The 26,600-nt window shown below is 37.8% G+C and overlaps 1 protein-coding gene across 3 annotated transcripts in view; it reads left to right on the top strand.

The window, feature by feature from the left end:
• LOC111871457 (rhophilin-2) overlaps positions 1-26,600 on the top strand; it is a 326,650-nt gene that overhangs the window by 293,168 nt on the left and 6,882 nt on the right. For all 3 annotated transcript variants that reach the window (XM_023864599.2, XM_023864600.2, XM_023864601.2), the window contains exons 7-12: positions 1,974-2,232; positions 3,093-3,191; positions 7,345-7,618; positions 19,022-19,216; positions 22,227-22,456; positions 23,292-23,444. In XM_023864599.2, the coding sequence (XP_023720367.1) occupies positions 1,974-2,232; positions 3,093-3,191; positions 7,345-7,618; positions 19,022-19,216; positions 22,227-22,456; positions 23,292-23,444 (1,210 nt within the window). The remainder of the gene's footprint in view (positions 1-1,973; positions 2,233-3,092; positions 3,192-7,344; positions 7,619-19,021; positions 19,217-22,226; positions 22,457-23,291; positions 23,445-26,600) is intronic.

The raw sequence follows: 26,600 nt of genomic DNA, 5'->3' as shown, positions 1-26,600 counted from the left end.
CTTAATGAAATCTAAATATTTATGACTTTAGAATCACTGAGGACCAGTATTTATGAATATTACTGTAGGGATATTAATCTTGAAAAATCTTTTTTTCAGGGATGTGAAGCTGTGTAGTCTGGCAGAAGTTAGCCAGTGTTTCAGAGAAACATACTGACTCCATTTTCAGGGTACAAGAATAAGGCAAAGCATGCAATAAGCTTATACCTTGTATGGCTTATTCCTCAGCCTTGAAGATGTAGGAAGTACATTTCTTTGAAACCTCGGTAAACTTCTCAGACTACACAGCATCACATTCTGGAAGATAATCTTCATTATCTGTGCCATGAGAAGCTCAAATCTCTCATTATTCTTATTGGTTAACCATAATTGTTGAATGAATGCAATTAGAATAACAGGAAGTTCTGGGAAGAACTAATCACCTCCTTTCCTTTGATATGACACAGACTGCATAGAAAACAACACCTCCAACAATTCTTCATTGCCAGAGGAATGTGTTTACTAAGACATTTTCCTTGCAACAGTAGGAGGATACACAAACAAACTGACAGACTCTCCTTTGATATAACACAAATGAGCATAGAAAATGACACATCCAACAATTTTTTTGTTTAATGTATTTATTGCTTTGGGAATGTCTATACAGAGCTGTTACCTAGCAACAGTAAGGGGATACATATAGACACACACAGACTGATGGGAGGGATTTATGAAGTACTTCAATGAGATACGCTCAGGTGTCATGATATACATGCCAAGTTTCATAAAGTTTAGTTCAGGCATTCAAAAGCTGAGTGGGGGGGGGGATATACGCAGACAGACAGGATGAAAATTGTATAAGCCTACTTTGATTATATAAAAATTAGGAATGTAGGCTAAAACTCATGATAATTTATGTTGTAACTACTCAATTTATATTTTAGGAATGCAATACATATACAAATAATTTATTTCCATTCTCAGGGGTGCCAATATTCTGATTTGTTTCTGTTTTAAAAAACGCATCTCTTAGGGTGACTAATTTTACCTCAGAGATCATTTGACAATGTGCCAAATTTAAAATACCTGGGAATAACATTAACAGATCAAAATTGTATTCTTAGAGAAGTTACATGCAGAGTGACACTGGGGAATGCTTGCTACCCTTCAGTTCAGAATGTATTGTGTTCTCAGCTGATATATGAAAATTTAGAAATTTAAATATAATGAACTGTAATTTTGCCAATAGTTTTCGCCTCTCACATTAAGGAAAGACAGGCTGGGAATGTTTGAGAACAGGGTGCTCAAGAAAATTACAGGGTCTTCATAATAATATACTCCTGACTGGATGTTACTAAAATGAGCAAATCAAAGTAGCTGAGATGGGCAGCACATGTAGCATACATGGGACAGATGCTATGTTATGTTGTTACCTGAGACCTATGTTTGGTTAATGGCAAGAACAGCCTGACTTTTATTTTTCTGTTTCTTATTTTACTTCTCAGGCATCAAGCCACGTTATATCTTCTTTAATTACTTGAAAAGCAAGGGTTGTTAGTAATCAGAAAATCTCCAAATTTCAATAAGAATTTCATGCCCATTTTACATGAATATAATCACCATTATCTTCTAGAAATTTGGGTAATTTCAAATGAGCTAGTGTCATAAATAATACATGTTGTTACATTGTGTTTAATTATGCATTTTAAATTATTTTGTCATAAAATGTTACACTACAGTTGAGACAGACACCATTTTTGTAACTAGCCTGTAGTATTTATGTACATGAACACATTGTTCTGGGATTTGTAGTTGCTTACACAGGTTTTATTGGGAGACACGTGAGTAAGAAATTCACACAATTCAGTGTATAAATAAGACACATTGCAACATGCTATTTGACTTGTAAGTAAAAAAAAAACGTAGACATTACTTCACCCTCAGACACTGATATTCATAAGAGGAACTAATGTTAAATGAAACATATAATTCAGGTATGATTCCCTGACTGGAGTGCCGAGCTGTCAGCGAACGGTGGCATTTGAGAAAGCTTGTGTACTGTTCAACATGGGAGCAGTATACACACAAATTGGAGCCAAACAGGATCGTCTTACTCCTAAAGGACTGGATAGTGCTGTAGATAGTTTCTTAAGAGCTGCTGGAACATTCCAGTATATCCATGAGAATTTCACCAATGCACCCAGCATGGACCTTGGACCAGATATGTTGGATATGCTTTCACAACTAATGCTGGTTAGTCACATTAAAAAACATGCTATTTGACTTGTAAGTGTAATGTACCTAATGAAAGTATAGTTGTAATGTAATGTGTGTGAAAATATTGTTCCAATAAAGCTTGACTTTGGGTGAATTGTTGTGGAGGAATATGTTGAGGGAAATATTTGGACCCAAGAAGAAAAATAGATGTGGGAAGTGGAGGATATTAGATGATGAGGAATTTTTTTTGTACAACATGTTCATTATTTACTATCATCCTACCATTTGATGCTATAGTCTTATCTGCCAACATGGTTGTTAAACAGAGCATAAGTAAAATAAATTTAATTGATAAATTAATACAAAATTACTATAGTTTGTGAATCATAGTAAGTGAGAAAGGAAGGAGCATTTATTGGAGATCAACGTCTTGCGTGAACATGAAAATATTAAAGTTTTTGTTGATTATTGTGAACTTAAATCATCAGTTCTGAAGAAAAAATTCCACTGGCCACATTCATGAACATAATCTCTGCTGTGGTCATATTCAGCTTTGAAAAAAGTTGGATAAGATGTTCGAAAAATATATATAAGACACATTAATCATTTGATGTGTAAAACACCATAAAAACAGCAATTCCAAGACTGAAATACAATTTTGTAACACTTCAAATGAGGTTGCTCTGATTCCTTTTTGTTTTGTTGAAGATATAATCATAACTGGTTGCCACAATTAAGAATCAATGTTGTAAACCAAGGAAACATTAAGTGTGCAGGTCAAATCGTTTCTTTCTGTAATTCAAAGGAGGATAATCTTTAGGAAGCACAAATTAAATTATATGCTCTTTGAAATTGAGGAAAATATCAAACCTATTGATTTTGTATTTATTTAATAGGCACAGGCTCGTGAATGTTTATTTGAGAAACTGGAACTGCAGTCACGTGAACGGAGGGATGTGGATGTATGTTTGGATCTTGCCCAAGAAGCAGCACAGGTGAGTTTCACAGAAAATATTCTTACTTCAAACCAGGGGTATAACATGATAGCTGAAGGCTAAATCTCTGATATATGCATCTTTTAATACAAGTGTCTCAAAAGTCATGAATATTCTTTTTATTCAACACATGAAATTTAATAACATGAGAAAGCCATCTTTTTCTTTCTAGGTTACTGATGTGTTATTCACTACGTAATTTATGTGGTCTTCCAAGATATATCTTTCCCTTAGGCTAGAGTATATTTTGCTATTCCAATAATCCTGGCCTATGTTTTACATAATACATAATTACTACATTAATTTCTTCATTTGTTCACCTGTTCTTCTGTGGGTTGCCTACCACCGCACTTTGTCCGTAGCTTGTTACAAGTTTGATACACATTTTCTTTGCTCTGTTCTCTAAGAGAGCCATTGCTAGGTAACGGTTCTTCAAACATGTCCATTGCTGGCCATCCAGATTCATAACACAACAATGGAGTAACTTGGAAGCGGTGTTCTCTGCTCAGTCCGTGTGATAGTTACATGTTGCAACAATAATGAATAGTTGGGAGAGGTGTTCTCTGTGTCGTCCCTGATGAGATGTTAGAAGCAGGACAAATCTACAGTTTATTGAATTGTGAAATAGTCGCCAGTCAGTAAGGACATTAACCTTTAACGTCCGAAGTGCCCCAATCAGGCCAGTGATGAGTATGGTCATCGTGGCCAAAGTACCCCATTTTGGCCAGTCAGGCATTTAAACGCCGCTAGTAGAAGCACATGCACGGTCCTACATATTTATTTTTAAATGTAGTAATTACCAGACAGACTTGAGTAAAACCATAATAGAGGAATTTAAATGATACCTAAGTGAACAACAGCAAAAAAGAATATACGTATGAGTTATGCCCAAACTCATCCACGAGCAACGGCATCGGACAATGGAAGAAGAATTTCAACTCCAGTGTAATATAAATATTTAAAAAGAAGTCAGATAACATTATAAATCCCAATAAGGATGAATTAGAATGTATGGTAGCTAAAATTTTGGAACATATAGATGCCAATTTTAGGGAAATACAAGAATGTATAGAAGCCAATTTTAGAGAAACACAGGAATGTATAGAAGCCAATTTTAGAGAAACACAGGAATGTATAGAAGCCAATTTTAGAGAAACACAGGAATGTACAGAAGCTAACCTTAAAGAAACACATGAATGTATAGAAGCTGACCTTAAAAACTACAGGAATGTATGGAAACTGACCTTAAAGAAACACAGGAATGTATAGAAGCTAACCTTAAAAAACACAGGAATGTATAGAAACTGACCTTAAAGAAACACATGAATGTCCTAAAGAAAGAAAAGCTCTTTTAATGAAACATGGGAATGCTTTAGAACAAATAAAAAGTAGTTTCAATAAAGTGATAGAAAGTTTTAAAATAGCCAGTCCATGGACAAACAACCAAGCAAATATGCCACATCAAGAACAGAAATCTGGTGAAGAAACTGTTAATCTATTAGATCAGTGGTTCTCAAACTTTTTACCTCTGAGCCCCCCCAGACAAGAGAAAATACACTCAGGCCCCCAGCCTGTTTTTTTATCTAAATAGAAGTCATGGTATGTTTGACGTTTTATTCAGTTTATTTTGTTTTTTTCTGCGTACTATTTAGCAGTTTTTTTGCTCAAAATTAAAGTATCACAATATTAGGCCTACAATAGAAATTAGTTTTAACACTTGCAGTTAACCAAAATATGTATTGAAATGAAACGATATTTAAAATAACAAGTATTTAATTTTTTTCTGCAAAGAAAATCGAACATTTAAATGTCAAAGTTCAGTGTGATGGATGGGCCTGCTTTTGAGAACAAAGTTTATCAAAACACCGTGTAATATCAGAAATGGCCACTCTAACTTCTTTAGCAATATTTAGCCTTAAATGATACTTTGACTTTATAGCTGCCAAAGCAGAAAAGCCTGTCTCGCATTATCTTCAATGCCTTTTGGCTCAAAGTTGGGAATTCCTTGCCAATATATATCCAGAACTCCAACAAAGACAATTCCTTAAATTTACTTTTTAATGAAGTATCACTAGTGAGATCGATGAGTTGTTCTTGCTCATTTACCTTCAGAGATGATGGCCCAGGATCATTTTCGAATGGATTTTTAACCCAATTAAATTTATCAAAATCATTGCAAAAGTATTTTTTGAAATGAACTTTCAACATTATGAGATGATCAAGTAGGCAGCTTTTTATGTCCATTGGAAGCACTGGATTATCAGTGTCTTGTACCATTGATGCTAGAGTAGGGAAGATGTCTTAGCATGTCACTTTCCATACTGTTTCTTCAGAGCTCTAATTTTCTCATGAATGCCTTCACTTTGTCATTCCAAAAAAGTACAGTTGCCTCATTCCCTTGAAGTGAAGTGTTGAGAATATTTAGTTTTTAAAATGTATCTGTGAGGTGAGCCATTTTCAATAAAAAATCCTTGTTGCTGAAACTGTCTGCCAGTGAGTGATTTTCCCCATTTAAAAAACAGAACACCTCATGCCTCAGCTTAAACATTCTCTTTAATACCTTGCCCCCTGAAAGCCATTGAGCATCACTAAAAAACAACAGAGTAGTGTGTTCGGCACCCATTTCTTCACACAGCATTTTAAGAAGTCTAGACTTCAGAGGATTTCAGAGGATGCGGCTGCTGCCAAGCTACCAACGCTGTCTCTGGCATACGCGTTTTATAATTGCCGGCAAAGAGAATAATTATTAGTTATTTTGAAATTCTTACAACTGATACAAAATAGATGCATGTTTCGAAGTTTTACTGTCCTTCACTGTAGTCGCCAGCATTATGTACAACCCATTGCCAGCGATGTGGAAGACGTAGGATACCTTTAGCAATGCCTATTTTTGAATGGAGCAGTCTGCTGCCTGAACAATCTCTGGAACAGTTCTGAAGCGAATCCCAAGAAGTGGTTCCTTCATCTTAGGAATCAAGTCAAAGTCACAAGGGCTTAAATCCGTGGAGTATGGTGAATGGTACAGCACTTCCCAGCCCCATCGATCGAACAAAACAGCCCCAGCTTGTGCTGCATGCCACAAAGCATTGTCCTGCAAAATGATGGGTGGGTTCTGCAGAAAGTGTCACCGCTTCTTTCTCAAAGCTGGTCACAGGTTGTGTTCCAAAAATGAACAGTAATACTGCACTGAACTAAGTTGAGTGATATAGCCTCGGAATTAACCACATGGCAAACACCGCTTCCAACAGTACTTCCAATGTTGTGCATGGGCCGCTGCCCAGCAACAGCCATTGTCTTATTGTTTGTTTTGTGACCATTGCCTAGCAGCAGGTCTATATGCCATAGTACTATATTTGTATGCATCACTGGGACCAACAACTCAGGCATGGTTGTCTTAATATTGTACTTACAATTCCCTCCTTTTGAACTTTCAGTTTTAATTCTTTTATGGCCTTAGCTTGGCTGGGTGATGGCCTATTTACACTGTTGATTTTATGAGCATGGACTCCACAGATTTCCTAGAGATTATGTTTTCTTAACTTCCTTCTCATCCTCCTCTAAAACCTGATTCTGATTTTGGCCTCCTCTACTGGTTATTTCCAGAACTCCCTCTCAGTGCCTTCAGTTACTGGCCTTGGTAGTTTGTGATAGAGTCTGTGCAAAAATTCTTTTATAACAAGGTGGGGTTGTTAGCCTAACATCCAACCCCCACTACCTTGGAGGACTGTCAGGGTTTACTGTTCTACTTAAGGTGTCCCAGTGTTTAGGAACTAAGAACTCACCTTCTTCCCCTCCTGTCTACTGCTTAAGCATTGCCCATTGGTCATGGGAGTAGTGTTTGCTGGCAGTGGAACCAGATGCACTTGTCAGTTAGCATTCATCAGGATTTATGGACTGTATATATTGGCACCTATAGAGTCCAACTACTGCCACTAATACTGAAAACAATGATGTTTTATATATCAGAGTAATCACAACCCATCACCTTAAGATGGGAATACACCCAACTCCCATCACATTGTGTATATTCAGAAACCTCAGTTAATGAATAATATTCAACACTCAGACAATTGCAGCATGTATTGAAGACATTTAGAGAATCATATTTAAATCATGTTGTGTAAAATCTTATGGAAGCCATTTGCTTTTACAGGTAGCTGATGTGTACAGTAAAGTTCATGGTTTAATATCATCTGCACCAGTTAAAGACTATGTTCCCTATTCTTGGGTATCTCTGGTGTTGGTAAAGCAGGAACATTATTCTGCTCTGGCACACTACCACGTTGCGGTTGGCATTCTCAGTCGGGAACTGAAACAGCTAAGTGAGAGGACCAAGGATGTTCTTCTGTATCTACATGGAAATTCTGATCCAAAGACACAGTTAGAAATCCGGGTTCCACAGGATGATGGAGAAAGAAAGTTATTAGGTATGTATTGTAATGTCTTTAGGTTACTGAAACTTGTTGGTAACATGTGTAAGTCCAATCCCACTTCAGACACCAGTGCAATGTGTTTAGTTACTGAAGACGCCGTTTAGATTGTTAATTGGTTTATTTATCAATCTACAAGTCTTGGCTACAATTAATTACAACAATGTTATGGGTTTACACAATTTACAACCCTACACAATAATCAATTCACAATATCACGATTCACTTGTTACAACTGAACTCGGTGACTACTACAATTCAACTGTATTTGGCGGCTGCTACACTTTAACTCTGTCGCTCCTGATCACACACTCATAACTCGTAGGCTGCTGCCTTGAGAACTGTCTTTGGTGGCTGCGTAGTTCCCTTATAAACCCTCAACCAGACAACGGGAAAACATGTAATAGGCACCACTGTTGTCTGACGTCGTGTTTACAGGTGTTACTGGCAACGCTGTCGGGAGTTGTTTACGGCTACGTAGCAACTGCGGCGTCCCCTGTTACATCACCACTGTTTACTCGCTTTGTCTAGCAACCGCTGTTCACTCACTTTGCTTAGCAACCGGTGTTTACTTGCTTTGCATAGCGACCAGCATGCTGGGACTCAGCTCACTTCGGCTCCACTTGGCACGGCATGTCACGGCTGACAGGGAGGGAGGGGCATCATCCATAACGCAAAAGTCACAGAATTTTCTCATAGGGTTGTAAAGAAATGCTTAACTCAGTGTTATATAACCTTTATATAAATTTTATGAAATAAATGGATGTTGGATAGGACATATCCATGTTTATCCATCTGTCCATTGAACCACATGTTCCATTTACAACCATGTTTATCCATCTGTCCATTTAGCCGCATGTTCCATATACAAAAGTATTCAAGGCTATCAATTAAATTTGGTATTTTAAATATTTATTATCAATTTATTTGGCTTACTTTCATGCTCTAATGAAGTGTGAAATAATTTTATGGTGTAATTCATCTGACAGAGAAAAAACGTTTGTGTTACAGAAGAAGACTCTTAGCATCATGGTGGATGCGAAACCTCAACATTCTTGTAGAAGTCCATTTAAAAAATTAGGGATCCTGTCTCTTCCATGTGATACATATTTTCATTAATGAACTTCATTACAGATAACAAAGAATATTTTCAGACTAATTCAGCTTTACACAGTGTGAACACAGGAAACAAGCATCACTTTCATAGACCAGTGGCTAACCTCTCATGTTTTCAGAAATGTTCATATTATAGTGGCATCAACATTTTCAACCACCTGCCATCGAGTCTCAAAAGTATTGTGATGTGCTGCCTGAAAGCCAGGCTATAGGACATACATCACTGCTCAACAGGCAATGATAATGCACACTACCTAGGAAACTGCCTACCCAACAGAGGCAAAATTGTTGAATTCCCGCAGAAACAAGAGATTCGTTGTATAGCGACGGGTGAAACAAAACCCTTCGACAAGGTCTTCCCTATTTATTCCAAGTGCATGATATAGCAGTCCAACTGTGACACGAGACCAGTTAGTATCCAAGGAGGGACCAGTAGAGTTTGTATCTGACAAGAGACCAGGAGCGTTCGTAGTCGACGAGAGCTATGGACAGTTGAGCTCCGAGCAGTGCAGAAGACACTTCACCGAGAATAGCGGTGCAAGAGTGTTGTAACATTGAAGAAGAAACGCCCAAAGACATTATAAGCGTGAATAAATGTATTTGTGAGTGTAACTAATATTCGTCCAAATCCAAAATCCATATACATTTTCTTGTCACGTTACCTAGGAAACACGCAACAACTGGTGTCAGAAGTGGGATAGGATCAGATTCTGAAACTAATTATTGGACCAGGATCAGACTTAAACATGCCACAGCTGTTGTAAGAAGTGACTGAATTAGATTGAAGACATGGAACAAATATTGGAAATGCTTAAGGCCATGCAAGAAAAGGAGGAGGCAGATAGAAAAGCCACCCAAGAAGGTTTGCTGGCCAGGATGGATGCCAATACAAAAGCTATTGAAGAAGTTTTACTGGCCAAGATTGACGCCTACAAGAAGGTCAACCAAGATGAAAGGAAAGCAGGGCGAGAAGAGGTGGCTGCAAGAATGAAAACCATGCAAGACGAGAGACTGGAAGTGGACAGAAACACCGTGTGTGAAGAAATCGAAGCCGAAAGAGACAAAGAGACAATGGCCTGCCCAGAAATGATGGAGGCATGTCTTGAATGGGAGGAGCCGACCTCAGTGGACATGAAATCTGAGGCAGCACAACGACATGAGGTCCCTAAAGAAGACGCCAAAATGATGCCTGTCAGAGGACCGAGGAAACGGCATAGGGACCGAAATCTGGGTGCGGGACACCACCAGAAACCGAAGGAGATGACACGGGAAAAGTGTGGATCCTGAAAGAAATTGGCCGTCGCCCGCAGAGGAACGACCCACCATGCAGGAGTGGCACAGTGCAAGGAAATGCCATCGGGAAAGTTCGGGTCAGGGACAGTGTGGTATGAGGAGCCCCGAAAGAACGGACTCTCGGGAGGAGACATCAGCTGAGACTGGAATGCAAAAGTGGAATTAAGGACCAAGGTGGCAAGCGGCCACTATATGAGAGAAAGAAGAGGGCAACCATGATTGGTGTCTGAGGGCAGAGCTCAGGACAGCCATCACCTCTGGGAAGAAGGAGGATGGCCTACAAGACTCTCAAGGAGACCCTGGGGCTCGAATTCATGAAGAGGGTAGCCAGGATGTTTGGCGGGTTGTGGAAGGTGAGAAACTTGATGCTGTGGAGGTATTGGCACCAACCAGAGCAACAGTACAAGGATTGGACACTGTGGAGGGCTTGACCCCTTCCAAAATAAAGAAAGCAGAAGCAAACAGAGCAGGAGCCGGTAATATAGAAGTGTTGGCCTCCCCAGCTAGAGTGAGTGCAAGAGAAAGATGATGAGAACGTGAAGTGATTGGAAGTCTACCATGGAGCTGCTCAGGATGAGCACCCTTGAAGGAAGGGGTGGATGTAGCACTCGGAAGATGAACAGAACATCAGGCAGGAAGATGTTGCAAGTATGAACTCTCGGGAATGAAAGAAAAGGAAATATTGTTAGTCTGTTTGGGATGAACAACCTTAAGGGGGAGCAGTGTGACATGCCACCAGGAAGGCTGGATGATAGGACATCCATCACTGGTCAACAGCTAGAAACGCCTAGGAAATCACTGCTCTGGAAATGAAAGTCTAACAGTGGGGTTTCCACCATTACAAACGAATTTTTTGAGGCAGACAGGTATACCCGCATTAACAAGAGATTCGTTGCATAGCTGAGGCCAAAATGAAACCCTTCGGCAAGAGTTCATATCTGACAAGGGACCAGGACAATTGAGCTCCGAGCAGAGCAGAAGACACTTCGCCGAGATAGTGGTGCAAGGGTGCTGTAACACTGAAGAAGAAACGTCCGAAGATGTTACAAGTGTGAAGATTGTATTTGTGAATGTAAAGAGCAATCATCCAATGAATATTTGTCCAAATCCAAGACCCACACAATTTCTTCTTGCGTTGCCTAGGAAACACATGACAGTATTATGAATGAAAAGGCACAATTTAAGGTAGCACTAAAGCGATTCTTAAATGCACGCTCATTCTACTGTATTGATGAATTCCTACTTTCTAGGATTAAAGATTTGAGTAAATAGCATACATTGAGAAAATTGATATACAGAGTGTCTCAGCAGGAAAGGTCAATAATCGGGGAGGTCACAGTATTGGTCATTCTAATCATAAAAGTGTATGTATTCATGTGTCCTATCATTTAACATATGGACTTTTAAATTACTGGCAGCCCTCTGTTGCCAGAATTTAAGTGGCCCTATGTCTTTAACCTTTAACATCTGAAGTGCCCTGATCGAGCCAGTGATGAGTATGGTCATCGTGGCCAAAGTACCCCAATTTGGCCAGTCAGGCATTTACACTCCGCTAGTGGAAACATGCACCCACGCCACTAGTAGCAGTGCATGCACAGTACTAAATATTTATTTTTAATTGTAGTAATTACCAGACAGACTTGAGTAAACCCTTAATAGAGGCATTAAAATGATACCTAAGTGAACAACAACAAAAAAGAATATACATGAGGGCATATCCAAACTCATCCATGAGCCAGTACTTTTATTGCAGATTCTGCAGATTAATGTGTTAAAAATATATAGTAAAATTCGATGTGCATACCTTTTTTGTTGTTATCTGTTTGATGTATATATAGGCTGAAATGAAACTACAGTATTCGATTTTACTACGAACTCACAGAAAACATGTATAATTTTTGGTGCCATACTTCAGGAGCTACTGAGGGTTCCTTATAGAACAACGTTGAAATAGGAATCCATTTCCACAAACGTAAAATAGCAGCGCTAGAGTGGCATTTAAAATCCTTTCGTTTAAACTTGGCGCCTCAATGTCGAACAGCATGCACAGGCACTTTACCCCCTCCAAACTGTGCCCACTCTGACTGATGTTTATTCCTGAGCTAACTAGCGTTGTTTTGGTAATGAAAGGAATGTGTGTCTGCTAGACTGTTCTTTGTTTACATTCACACACTTCTGCAATGGCAGAAGACTCAACGTTCGCAGAGCTCAGAGACATGCATTATCTCCATGGTTTGGTTGAAGGAAATGCACAAAAAGCGGAGAGACTGTACAGGGAAGGATATCCCAACAGAAGACATCCCTCTCGCAAAATGTTTGTGAGCATTCACCAGCGACTACGTGAAATTGGGTGTCTGCATCCACAAAATCATGCGGGATGTTCAAGATATGCTCAAACTGTTGATGTAGAAGAGGCAGTACTGCATTGCATAGAGGAACAGCCATCCACCAGCATTCATGCCATTGCCAAGATTGTGGGAACATCAAAGTCAAGGGTTTGGAGAATCCTGCATGACCAACAACTTTATCTGTATCATCTAACGCGAGTACATGATGTAGGTCCAGCTGACTTCATACCACGAGTTCAGTTTTGTCAGTGGATACTGAACCAGTGTTTACATCAGCCCAACTTCCTGAATCATGTGTTATTCACAGACGAAGCACAGTTTACAAGGGATGGCTGGTTCAACTGTTGAAACAGCCACGTTTGGGCTGACGAAAACCCCCACGTTAGTACAGATGGTTACCATCAGGTGCAATTTTCTGTCAATGTCTGGGCAGGCATCATTGGTGATCACTTGATTGGGCCTTTCCTCCTACCACTGTGACTCAGTGGGCCATTTACAAGGTGTTCGGGAACGTATCATTCCAACTTTGGTAGAAGATGTGCCACTGATTGTGCGGAGGAAAATGTGGATACAGCATGAGGGAGCACCAGCATACTTTAGTATTGTATCACGAGACTACCTGGATGCTGCTTTTCATGGTCATTGGATAGGAAGAGGAGGCCAGTGCCTTGGCCACCCCAATCCCCAGACTTGACTGTTTCGTCTGGGGCCATGTGAATAGCCTGATCTACGACATGCCTGTGGATAATGAATTCGAGCTGTTGGCCAGAATACTTGTTGCATGATATGTGATCCGTGAGACACCTGGAGTATTTGAAAGGGTGCGCCAAAGTTTCTTTCGTCAATGTAATGCATGCATTGAAAATGGAGGGTGTCAATTCCAACAACTACTCTAGCAGGTGAGTCTTAAGAGTTTGGAGGGGTTAATATGCCTGTGGATGCTCTTCGACATTGAGGCGCCAAGTTTAAACAAAACTGCGGAAATGGATTCTTATTTCAAGGTTGTTCTATTGGGGAACCCTCAGTACGCTCCTGAAGTATGGCATCAAACACCTGGGACACTCTGTATACAACATTCCTGGTTAAAGGCTATTCAGAATGGTTTACCAGATACAGCTATTTCACTGTACGTTTCAAATATTGTTGATAAGAAAGAGATACAGGGTATTTGATCATAGAGGAAACCAGGGGAGCAGCATGAGTCAGATACAGTATTTCTCACAGATTGCTGCCATAACTGCCGATAGTGGAATGTGTCATCAGTGCTAATAAACGCGCACACACTCACCAGCATAGAGTGGATGAATCGTTTCTCTGCAACTATTCCCTCACATCAGTTTCTGTACATGCACACATTTTTAAGAATACCATAAAAAGATAACAGAAACTCACCTTGCTTTATAACAGGTGCTGAAAGTGACCCCCTTCTGCTTGCAAACATGCCTTGCATTGCATAAATAAATTATGCGACACTTTCTGAAGTTGGTCCACAGTAATTAAACTAATTATGTGTGTTATTTCATTCTGCAGAACTTCAGTGGTGCGAGGATTATTCCTGTAAACTTTTCCTTTTAGGTTTCCTGACATTTTGTGCATTGACATGACCACTAACATGAAACCACTCCACATCAGTCATGAACAGAAGCTGTGGATCAACAATTCCATCATGCACATTTTGCAGCAACCAGTTGCAAAAATGAATTCTTGCTGCATAATCTGGTTGTTTCAGCTCATGCACAACTGTTATTTTATACGGGCTAGATCTGATTAATTTTGTGGCTGTGAAAGCAGATTCTAGCAAAACACAAGTTTTCTGTGCTAAGTGTCTCAATGATTTTCGAAGACTGGTCTGTAGTTGTGGCACAGTATCCAGAACTTTTTCTTTGGTCAGCACAATCCTCTTCAATTGCTTCTTTATGTCACACACTGAACCTGTGGTCTGCCACTTTTTCAGAAGCTTGAATACACACAACTTTGTTGGAACTGGCGCATCAGGATATTTATGATGAAACTTACTGATAAATTTACTGTAATTTTTTTTCCTTGGAAAAATTTTGACAATAAAGAGACACTGTTCAGTAGTGGATTTCATTTCAGTATAAATGTCAACTGCCTGTTGAAATCTCTGACACAGACTGACTATTAATGAGACTTAACTGCAGTGACAAGATCACACCACCTGACCATGACTCATTCTGCCATCGTCAATTACAGCAGAAATCTGTGAGGAGCGTTGTTCCCGCAAAGCGGTGTTGTGAAGTATCCTCCTTCATTGAACGCAGTGCATTATATACTGTTCCTAATACCAGAATTTATTGTTCAAGTGGCAAAGTTGGTTCAGTTTACCTAGTATACGTAATGCATTTTTAAAATTTTGACCATTAACATCAATGTGATTTGCAATTTGTGTGAGGACGTGGCAGGCAATAACATCCATTATGTGACTGAGCCTATCACCTTGTGTATTCATTTTTCTTCTGTACACTTTACTCTTCATCCAACCCCATAAACAAAAATCTAACGGTATTAGGTCTGGATATCTTGATGGCCAGTTAATGGTACTGTCACAACTGATCCACCGATTAAGGACAGTGTCTTCGAGATGTTGCATCACAAGTCTGGTATAATGAGAAGAGTCGCCATGATTAAATTATAGAATAATAAGTGTTAACACCGCCCAGTGTTGTTCAATTTATAGGTATTTATTGCTTTTCTTTGTTTTGGTCAGCTGACCATTTTCAGAAGGCATAACCTCAATATTTTCAGGAACTACTATTACAAAGTTCATAATACATACTTAGAAGTTTTTATATAAGTTATTTTAATTATTTGATTAAAATCTTATTAATGTTTAATATCTATGATCTTGAACTGATATGGTTTGTGTCCTTGTGCCTTTTTTCTGTTAAAAACGCAATATTGTGATTTTATTCGTAGTCCTCAGGGGTCCTCTCAGTGATCCCCCACTCCTCTTCTTTTTTAGTTTGTTATGGCTCTCTGTCATTTTGATGTCTGCTTGTTTCAGTTTTCGCAGAATATTGACCTCTCCTCCTGGCACACTCTGTATATGCATGGATGTATATTTGAGGGACCTTATGTGAAAACTTTTATAAATCCCTTTCCACATATTAAACTTAAATCTTTATCAACTAAGGAAGTTGAAAATATAATTAAATCTCTCAAAGCAAAAAACTCTTATGAATATGATGAAATATCTACTAAAGTATTAACAATGAGTTCCCTTTTCATTAGCTCTCCTTTGACTTGCATATGCAACAATTCATTATCACAAGGAATTATCCCAGATTGTTTACAATACTCAGAAATAAGACCGCTGTTTAAAAAGGGTGAAAAAACAAATATTTCGAACTATAGGCCTATATCACTTTTAACTTCGTTCTCTAAGGTATTAGAAAAAGCTATGAGCATTCAATTGATTGAGCACTTAAATAACAATAACATTTTAGCGGAAGAACAATTTGGTTTTAGAACAAAATCTTCAACAGATGAGGCTATATACAAGTTAGTGAATGAAATTTGTAAGACCTTAAACAGCAAAAACTTAATAGGAGGCATTTTTTGTGACCTAGAAAAGGCCTTCAGTTGTGTTAATCATGAGGTTCTGTTGTCGAAATTGGAGTTCTATGGGATAAAGGGTAAAGCTAAACTATGTCTTGAATCTTATTTCAGAAATAGATATCAAAGGGTTATAATTGCAAATATAAATCTTAATCTCAATGAATTTTTGACATGGGGCAAAATTAGACATGGTGTTCTGCAAGGTTCAATTCTGGGTCCATTGTTATTTCTCATTTATATTGTAACGTGTTTTGAGTTCAAATCCTGTCGGTCACGTGTGTAAGTCCAATCCCACTTCTGACACCAGTGTAACGTGTTTAGCCACTGAGGACGCCATTCGGATTGTTAACTGGTTTATTTAACAACCTACAAGTATTGGCTACAATTAATTACAACACTGTTGCAGGGTTTCACACTTTATAACCCTATTCACAATAATCTCTTCACACTGTTGCCAGGTTTCACACTTTATAACCCTAATCACTATAATCTCTTCACTCTGCAGGGTTTCACACTGTATAACCCTATTTGCAATAATCTGTTCACTCTATCTTCAGTAGTCTACACGTTTCACAGTACGGGAGCTATACAAGTCTTTCTGTATTACACACTCCAAATTACACAATTTCACATGTGTCCGGTTCTTCTTTCCGTGACTGCTGCTATACTCCAACTGTGTTGCTCCGGCTCACACACTAAGAACTCCTGATCACGCACTAACTGTCTTCGGCGGCTGCTATATTTCACGGTGCCACTCCTTAACACACAATGATTGACTGACTGCTGACTCACTTCCAACTATCTTCAGCGGCTGTGTAGTTCCCTTATATAGTCGCAGTGTTTGCCTGTTTCGTAATGGGTACCGCTGTTGCCTGATGCCGTGTCACAGCTGTGTTGCGTGTCTCATCACAGTAGGAAGCGGTGCCACGTAGCCCGGGTGGGGGGCTATGTCACTGTGGCCAGAGCTGCCACGTCACTGCTGGGGGAGGGAGGGGTTGTCCTCCATTGCACAACATGTCACAATCTAAACGATTTACTCAAAACTATAAATGATAAAACTGTACCTATATTATTTGCAGATGACACTAGTTTGTTAGTTAAAAGTTCAAACTATGATGATCTCTGTGTAAATATAAATAATGCTTTTCATAGTATAAATGCATGATTCAAAGTAAACAAACTTTCTATAAATTTTAACAGAACCCACTACATTCAATTTACAGCTAGAAATAAAAATCCTAAATCTGAAATAAAAATTATATATGATAAAAAACAAATTACAAATATACCCAATATTAAATTTCTTGGAATATTCATTGATGACACAATGAGCTGGAAATACCACACTGAGTATATTAGTTCTAAACTAAGTGCAGTCTGCTACATAATAAGATCGCTTAAACCATACACGTCCATAAATTCCTTAAAAATGGTTTATCATTCTTATTTTAATTCTATTATAAATTATGGTTTACCCTTTTGGGGTAACTCACCCCAAAGTGTAAAAATTTTTAGAATGCAAAAGAATATAATTAGAATTATGTTGGGATGCAGAAGGAGGAATTCGTGCAGGAACTCATTTAGAGAATTAGAAATCTTACCACTGGCATCTCAGTACATACTATCTCTTATGTGCTTTGTGATAAAAAATAGAAACAAATTCATAGTAAATTCAGAGATTCATAGAATAAATACCAGACAGCAAAATAATCTACATCAGCCTCTTGTAAATTTGAGTAAATACCAAAAGGGAGTTTACTGTTTAGGAACAAAGGTCTATAATAATCTGTCACAATATATTAAGGATATATCGAGTGACACTAAGAGTTTTGAGGTACAATTAAAACAATTTTTATATTTACATTCTTTTTATTCTTTACAGGAATATTTTGCTTAAAATCTTTTTAAGGTGCGAGTAGTTGTCTTACTTTACAATTAAAAGAAGACAAGGTTGTCAGTCTGTGTTCTGGTTTTTAGATGCTTATTTTAGATATACACAATTTTTATATTACTGTATACTAGTCTTTATTTCAATTTATTATATAATTAATGTATGTTATACAAAACTCATTAATGACATTATGTTTTAACTATTTAATTTTTAATTAATAGACTTGCATAAAACTGTACAAATTGTATAAGGTTTGCCATTGCTTTTACTACTAAAATTGACTTATTTATTATATTGTACATGTTTATCAGTATTTTATACAAATGTGCATGCTATTGGATGACAACTGTAATCCTTAGTTGTGACTGTAACAAGGACAATCTCCACATCTGCATGAGAATGTACTCTCAACAGGATTTATGGAAGGTGAATAAATGAAATGAAATAAACCACTGTGTATTTACAAGAAATCTTCAGATGTATATATATATATAATGGCTTATTCCACATCCTGTGGTCATTTTTGTCTAACTTTGGATCCATGTAATGTAATGACTATGTGTGTATGTGTGTGTGTGTGTGTGTGTGTGTATGTATGTATGTATGTATGTATGTAGTGACAGTTGTGCAGTAAACTTCAGTTTTACACAGTTAAAATAGAATTGCATCAGAGTTTTAAAAAGTGGATCACTGTGCAAGACATGCCATTGCGATACATGCCTTACTACTTTAAACAATTTTGAATATGTTGTATGTTTAATGAAATACAAGGAAAAATCCTTCTTCCACCTTTATATGCAATATATGCCTCCTGCTGATAGCGCCATCATCTACTAATTTGTTGTTTTGTAACTGCAGTAACTAAACAAGTATGTGAAATTATGAATAATTCATGTAGAAAATGTTGTTTTCTTGGAATCTAACAAATGGAGATGCCACCTAGTTATATATAATAAAAGGAAAGTGGATAGACGCAGAAGGTATGCAGCCCAGAATTGGAGCACAGTGACATAAGAACCCAAAGACACATTAATGGAAAAGTACATGACATTTTGTTCATAACACTGTACTACCAATGAATGATGGAAACTGCTTTAGCTGATAACTATTCTCTTTTACCTGATTTTGAATCACATTACACATCTTATTGAAGAAAGAATTCTCTTATTTCAGGTCGTGCCCACTTGCGTGAAGCACTGCTAAGGCATGAAGAAAGCCAACGAGTACATAGAATGTGCAGAGAGCTCAAGGGTAAGGCGGCACTTGCAGGAGTGCTAAAGAAGTCTCATAGCCGAGCCCTGGAAGCCTATACATCTGCAGAGGAGGAAGATGATTTCCGGGAGCTACTTGACCCTCCACATGTTCTAGGTACCAACATAGTGTTGTTTAATTGTTTCTTGCATCCTGTTGTGTATTTAATCAATATTAGAGTTAATTTTACCGACCACACAACACGTTTTTATTTGTGCATCTTGCATTATTCAAGCATAGCATGTGGACCTGACATGATGCCACTTATTTACCTTGTTGCCAGTTGTAGAGTATCATGCACAGATCCTTTGGAATATCCAGTTTAGTTGTTTTGAGGTTTAATGCCTATTTATTGTGCACTCTGCCATACAAGTTTATACTGTTTCTTTAATCCTTTCTTGTGATGCATGAATGGGAACACAGACACCAACTCACTCTACTACCATATCAGCCAGTCTGGCTAACATACAAATTAGATATGAGGGTAAGTCAATAAGTAAGTTACAAATGGATATAGAACTTAAACAAATAAGAGTACTCTTTTGAAAAAATGCTTTTATTTCTCAACATAATCTCCCTGTACATTGAGGCACTTGTCCCATCATTTCACAAGCCCCAGAAAACCAGCAGCATAAAATTCTTTGGGCTCCTGTCGGAACCATACGGTGACTTCCCTTTCTACGGCTTCATCATTGGGAAAATGTTCAGCCGAAAGATGATGTTTAAGAGGGCCGAACAAATGTAAGTCACCTGGAGCAAGGGTGGGGCTATACAGAGAATGCGTGAGGACTTTCCACTTGAAATTTTGCAGCGTTTCATTTGTCTTGTTGGCAGTATGGGGATGCATGTTGTCATGCAAGAGCAACACGCCTTTGGTGAGGAGTCCTGGTCACTTCCATTGAATGGCCTTACAAAGTTTCCTGAGGATGTTACAGTAGGAGTCGGTATTTACGGCTGAACATTTTCCCGATGATAAAGCTGCTGAAAGGAAAGTTACCACCTGGTTCCGACAGCATCCCAAAGAATTTTATGCTGCTGGTTTTCAGGGGCTTGTGAAACGATGGGACAGGTGCCTCAGTGTACAGGGAGATTATGTCGAGAAATGAAAGCATTTTTCAAATCAGTACTCTTATTTAAGTTCTATATCTATTTGTAACTTACTTATTGACTTACCTACATACTACAACAAATAATCCAAATCTTACATCTAGTTTGGACACAATGGTAAACTTTTTTTTTTAATTTGGTAGCTGTAAGAAAAACAATGAAAGAGTATTATTTTCTGGTGTAATCGTGTAATGCCACATAGTCCATGAGTAAATATGCCACACAGTCCAGCAGATGTCAAGCAACCATTTAGGGGAATTCACTGTTTTCACTTTCAGGGTTGAAAGTCAGTGAACTTTTATATGAGTATGCAGTGTTACCTCTCAGGAGACAATACTCTTCATAATCAGTGCTCCAATAACCTCAAATCCAAATACAGCAAAATCATAAAAAGTTACTACCTCCAAAACTATTTCTTGTGGTTGAGGTAAAATAAATAGGCATATAATGTAATACTGACTAAAATTTGTGAACTGGTATTTAATTAAGAATCATTGATTTAGAAGACATTTTCAAAAAAGGGCATATAATAATGCTTTCATAGAAAGCATATATTATTACAGGTATTACATATTATTTTATACATATATTAATTTTTATACATATTACTTTTGCAAATAGGAGTATGTTTAGGATTTGAGATCCTCCAAATTGTGTTTAGGAAGTCTTCTGGGACATATCACATTCCATTGAAAGTCAACTGATGCTTCAAAGGAACATATTGGCTCCATCTTTAGGGTCGAATAAGCTCAGCAAAACACCAGCAAGAAAGCTTGTGGCAAACAGAATCCCACCTCCTTTCTCGCTGGTATCTTGGTCTGCTTATTCATTCCTGAAAATGAAGGTGAAATGTTCCTCCAAAATATTGGTTCACTTTCAACAAACTACATGGCTTCATATCCCAGAAGACAGTATTCTTGAGGAGTTTGTTTGCTCTTCATTATTTCCCTTATAGCACTGGCTGCTGAAAACACAAAGTGTCACATTTCCAACAGTTAGTGTCACTTGAGAAAGACAATTTCTTACACCAGATTCATTCATCTGTTATTTAATTATTCTTTCCTAAATATATTTTATATAGTGTTCTCTCATTAAAAACAATCACATGGCCAGTTACATAGTGTGAAGTGTATGTTATGTGAAATTGCATACAAGGGGTTGCAGAATTCTGAAAAACAGGGACTACTCTTCAAAAACACACTGTATTATTGAAAACTGAAAAGATAAAACCTTTTTGATATTTTAATGCTCTTTTTGTGTTACACACATGGATTTTGATTCAGTGAGTAAAAATAATGAAATTCACTTATTTGTGACCTTGATCTTTTAAGTCATATTGCCATATGTGAGCTATGACATTCATAAAAGAGAATATGTTCCTCATTGCATTGTGAGTAAAAAATCACACATGGGAATTCTGGTCCCACTACATTCACATTTTTGAAAATCCGAATTTTGATGACAGTTCTGTGACACTTCCTGATAACATCTGATTTTGAATTATTTATCTGTGTACCTTCTTTCACTTGGAACATATTGTTAGCAAAAGAAATGTGCAAGCACATACATATTCATACTCGTACATGTGCTTGCATACATTAGCATTTTACCTTGTAGTTGTATGATACTCTTCCATTCTTACATGGCCTAGCAATTTCACCCTCTCTTGATCCAAACTGGATGGAACTTTCACAGATTTTAAGATTTTACATTCTTTGCACATTTTGGCTATTTGCCTAAGCAATTTGGGCATTTTCTTCATGGAGAATTTACCAAGGTGAAAGTTGTCCCTGTGCTTAACTAATTAAGCAGTACGCCATGAAGGCATATGAGGTATATGTATAGATCCACATATGCTTTTTACCAGGGTACCATTGTCTTTTAATATGTCAGATCTAGGATATACTCTTGGAGAGCTCATTTCCACAACTTGGATCTTGCTGTCTTGAGATCTAATAATGTATTCAATAAAGTTTATATTTTTTCATTTTTATGTAGGGTGAGTTGTTAAATTTTTCAGCATCTACCAAATTCCAGCTGTCACTGACTCCACCAGACTTCTCTCAGTTCCGTGTAGAAGATCTGTTCCGGTCTCTTGGACCTGTAGCCATCTTTTCAGCAAAGCATCATTGGACTGCACCAAGATCTGTTCAGTTACAAAGGCTTGGTGGTGGTGAAGGATTTGGATTCTCAGTTCGTGGTGATGGGCCTGTTATAGTGGCTGGAGTGGATCAAGGAAGCCTTGCTGATGTAGGTTTTCCAACATAATTCACGTATCAGGGAGCAAGAAATGTCCACAAAATTTTGGTTGGAATAACTTAAGAAGGCTTCAGCGTAGGTTGGAGAATAATATTAAAAGATCTTAGAGACCTAAGTGATTATGTGATCTGAACTAAAGTAATTCATGGTAGGGTCTAATGTCAACTTTTTGTGATGGCGATCATAAACTTTTGGGTATCAAAATATGGAATATTCTGATCTGCTGGAAAGCTATTGATTGTAGAAGGAAGACATGTAGCATGGAATTAGTTAATATATGATGACAGTAGAATCAAAGAAACATATATCTAGATTAGCTGAAGTGTCCTTTTGTTACATTTTATGTTTGTTTATATAGGAAGATACTAATTCTCTTAGAAACAGAAGGTTTGACACTATGTAAGGGTTTGTCATTAGATTTGATCTGAGCTACTTTAGTCCAATGATCCACCTTAGTATTGTCCTCCCATCTTTGTCTTTATTATCCAAACTGTAGCATTCAGTTGGGTTTACAACCAAACTCTGCATGTTTCATGCTTCTCTCATCCAAGATATGTGTTCAACCCATCACAGTCTCCTATATTTAACTACTCTAAGATTACAAGTACCAAGGCCCTTGATGTGTAAATTTCTTCACTCTATTTAGTTCATCTCCCTGTATTTCCTTTGACCCTTCATTTTCACATACTTGTAATTTTTGTTCCTCCAAATATGATGATTATAAAAAATGAGGGGCAGAGTGATTATTTCAGATAACTTAATCCCTAGTGCTTTTGAAAACAAGGAAGAAGCAAATTTACATGAATCTCTGTTTTCTGATGTATAGTTTGGAGGAATGAAGGAAGGAGATTTCATAGTAGCAATTGGTGACAAAGATGTTAAGTGGTCACCACATGAAGATGTGGTAAACCTCATAAAAGATGCTGGAGATACACTGAGTCTCAAACTTGTCACACCCATGGACAGAAATTATCTGAAGGTAAGGAATAAGTAACTGTTAATTTATTTGCAACCTTTTAATATGTAAGGTTTCTTGTTATCTGGTAGGCACTAGGTAACAAGGTTATGTTCACAATTCTGCAGTTAAAATAAATGTGATCAGACTTGGTCAGAATGTCACTTCAGCACTAACAAGGGAATGGTCCAGTTTGTTAGGTTGAAACCTCACCTGAAATTTGCTTGTGTTCAGGGCCCATCTATAAATTATTACACATAAAATTTCAGCTGTTGATACATTGTGCAGGATATAAAGAAATCACTAAAAAAATAAATGTGCAACTGAAATCTGCATGTCATTACAGTGCAACATGAGGTGACATGATATTCTCCTGTGGTGACTGGATAGTGAAGTAAGGTATGCAGACTTCTGAGGAGGTAGTTGCTTTATGAGTGTTGTGCATGCACAGACAATACACAACTTAACTTTCTTAATGCTGCTGTAACATAAAATATGTGTATGTTATGCCCTTAAGGTCATAATGGGTGTTTTAATCCCCTTTGGCCCAAAGCGTACTTGGTAAACCTTTGTAACAGAGAGGAAATAATGTAAGGACAGGCTTGCCTAACATCTAGTAAGAGTCAGCAGTAGATTACTGAGGTAGCAGATATGACACAGCAGCTATTAATTAGGGCATTGTGAAATGCTGATATAGGAGGTTGCAGCTGACATATGCCAAGGTCAGGTAAAGAAACACACACAGATTCCACATAGAAATTAGACTGGCAGCCAGAGGCTGTGCTAGCAAATGGTCTATTGAGAAAGCAAGCTTTGTTGGTTGTTGCCAGAATTGTTATTAGCAAAGTCAGGACCAAGGGCCAGGATTCTTCAGCCAGCAGCATGGAACCATCTGGTGCTCTGCTCCTTGCAACAGTAATTGTTTCTGTACTAAGCAAGTAGATTCACCCAGTGTAGACAGATCATCAGACGGTGACTCTGATTAGGGAACCGACCTAGGGCTAGGTTATGAAGAGGTTAGGACTCATATTGGTGAATACAGTAGGTAACAACAATATGTAGTTAGTGTAAATTAATAATAATAATAATAATATATGGCCAAACCCCATGTCTTCAGCTTATTCCAGAACCCCATCCTGAAGAAATATTGGTAATTGATTTGGTGTTAAGACTCCACCTTCTATTCAGTCCTTGAACTCAGACTCTTGAAAAGTACCCTCAGTCCATACTCCCCATTTTGAGAAGTCATTTTGGCTACTGGAGTGGAGAACAGTGATGGTTATAGAAAAAGTAAGGTAGGAGAGGCCACTCAGCTGCAAGATTGGACATAGCTCAGGTGCAGACATTCCTGAGGTAAGTCCATGTCCCTACCCAACTACACGTAGTCAGTGCTATCTTCACAGAGGCAGTGACCGTGGTGTAACAGTGTACAGTAATCATCTTAATTTTATTTTCATGAGCTTTCTGTAAATTCTGTTTGATTCATAATGTAAAAAGTATTGTTATAATATATGTCATATAGCCATATATAATATGTATAACAAATGAAGGGTTATTGCAAATTCAAGTTTTATGTCATGTTAGATAACATTTTGAAATCTTTCTCCCTTGACATCCTATGAGTATAAAACTCTCATTATTAATTATTCTGTAATATTACATAAGTAGTAGTCTAACTCTCTATGTAGTATAAATAAGTGAACACTGCAGGCCATACATGTTTCAATGCACTACATCAGGCATGTCCAACACGTCAATCGCGGGATAATTTTGGGTCGATCTCATAGGCCTATAAGGAAATTATTTGTGAAAAGCATGTAAATTCACTTGTAATATAATATGATTATATTCAGATTTTGAAGGGACCAGTCTGCTTTTACCAGTTCTTACGGTGTCTTCGCTTGCAGCTTTCTTATATTTTTCCTTCTACCCTGAAGATGGAGACGATACGTTCCTCCGAAACATCGGTTAACACCACATATACACGGTGCCAAATCCCAGAAGACTGCTTTCTTCATGTATTAAAGTAGTCTGTACTTACAATATATATGTTGCTTTTACATCAAACATCATGTGTCATGTTAATGTTACCAATATTTTTGCTTAAAGCAAGATACGATAGGAAGGGGTGGTAGATCACTGGCAGTTTTGAAACTAAAAAGTCGATCACAACCTGTTTGAAGTTGGACATGCCTGCACTACAGCAACCACAGTATTCCGTTATGCATATCACAAATCCACACTGGAAAGGAATAAGGGCAGAATATTTCATGCCAGTACAAGGCGCACTGCTACGACACGTGAACTTCATTATATTCAAACTCTGAACATTATTTCTGCACTCTTACACAGTGTATCAGCACCGAAATTTTACATAACAGTTGATTCTGAATGGGTATTCTACATGAGCAAATTTCAGGCGAGATTTTGACCTGACATATTGGGTCATTCCCTTATAAGATTTCTGCCATTTCTTTTCTCATTAAACACAATAACATTGTTAGCCAATCCTGCATTTTGTATTATAGTCTCAAATTAATATGGAAACATTTTAAAACATATAAGGATATTGTGGATTCTGTATTTCAGCATCCTGTTGCAATTATTCAACTTAACGTCCATTATTTATCGTCTGTAAATATTGCAACACTCTTCCATTCGCCACTCAATTTTATTTTAACATTTTATACCTTGACACTACATGTAGGTACAGTGTAGCAGTTTTAACACAGTTTAATAAAATATTTGTAACATATCAAGACACCTGAAGTTGGTCATTTGGGGCTGAAAAACGTAGTGTCGAGGTGTATAATGTTACAATATTATATTTAAGCATCCTGTTGCACTCCATACGATAAATGATATAATGATACAAACTCTGTCTCAAGTGCAAACAATATATTTTGTGCCTTTGATCTTGTTCCCTACACTACATGTTTCGGCCCCGGATGGCCGTCATCAGGTGTATAACACTCACGTCGCTGTCACACTGCACCCAGCTCAAAATTTAACAGACAGTTATCAACGAAGTAGAAGTTGATAATAACAAGGAAAGTGTTTTTAAATGTTAAATTTTGAGCTGGGTGCAGTGTGACAGCGATGTGAGTGTTATACACCTGATGATGGCCGTCTGAGGCCGAAACATGTAGTGTAGGGGAAAAGATCAAAGACACAAAATAT

This window comes from Cryptotermes secundus, unplaced genomic scaffold (genome assembly GCF_002891405.2).
Source record: "Cryptotermes secundus unplaced genomic scaffold, Csec_1.0 scaffold434, whole genome shotgun sequence".
Taxonomy (NCBI): Eukaryota; Metazoa; Arthropoda; class Insecta; order Blattodea; family Kalotermitidae; genus Cryptotermes; species Cryptotermes secundus.
The sequence above is the reverse complement of the archived record's forward strand: the minus strand, read 5'-3'. Positions and strand labels throughout refer to the sequence as shown.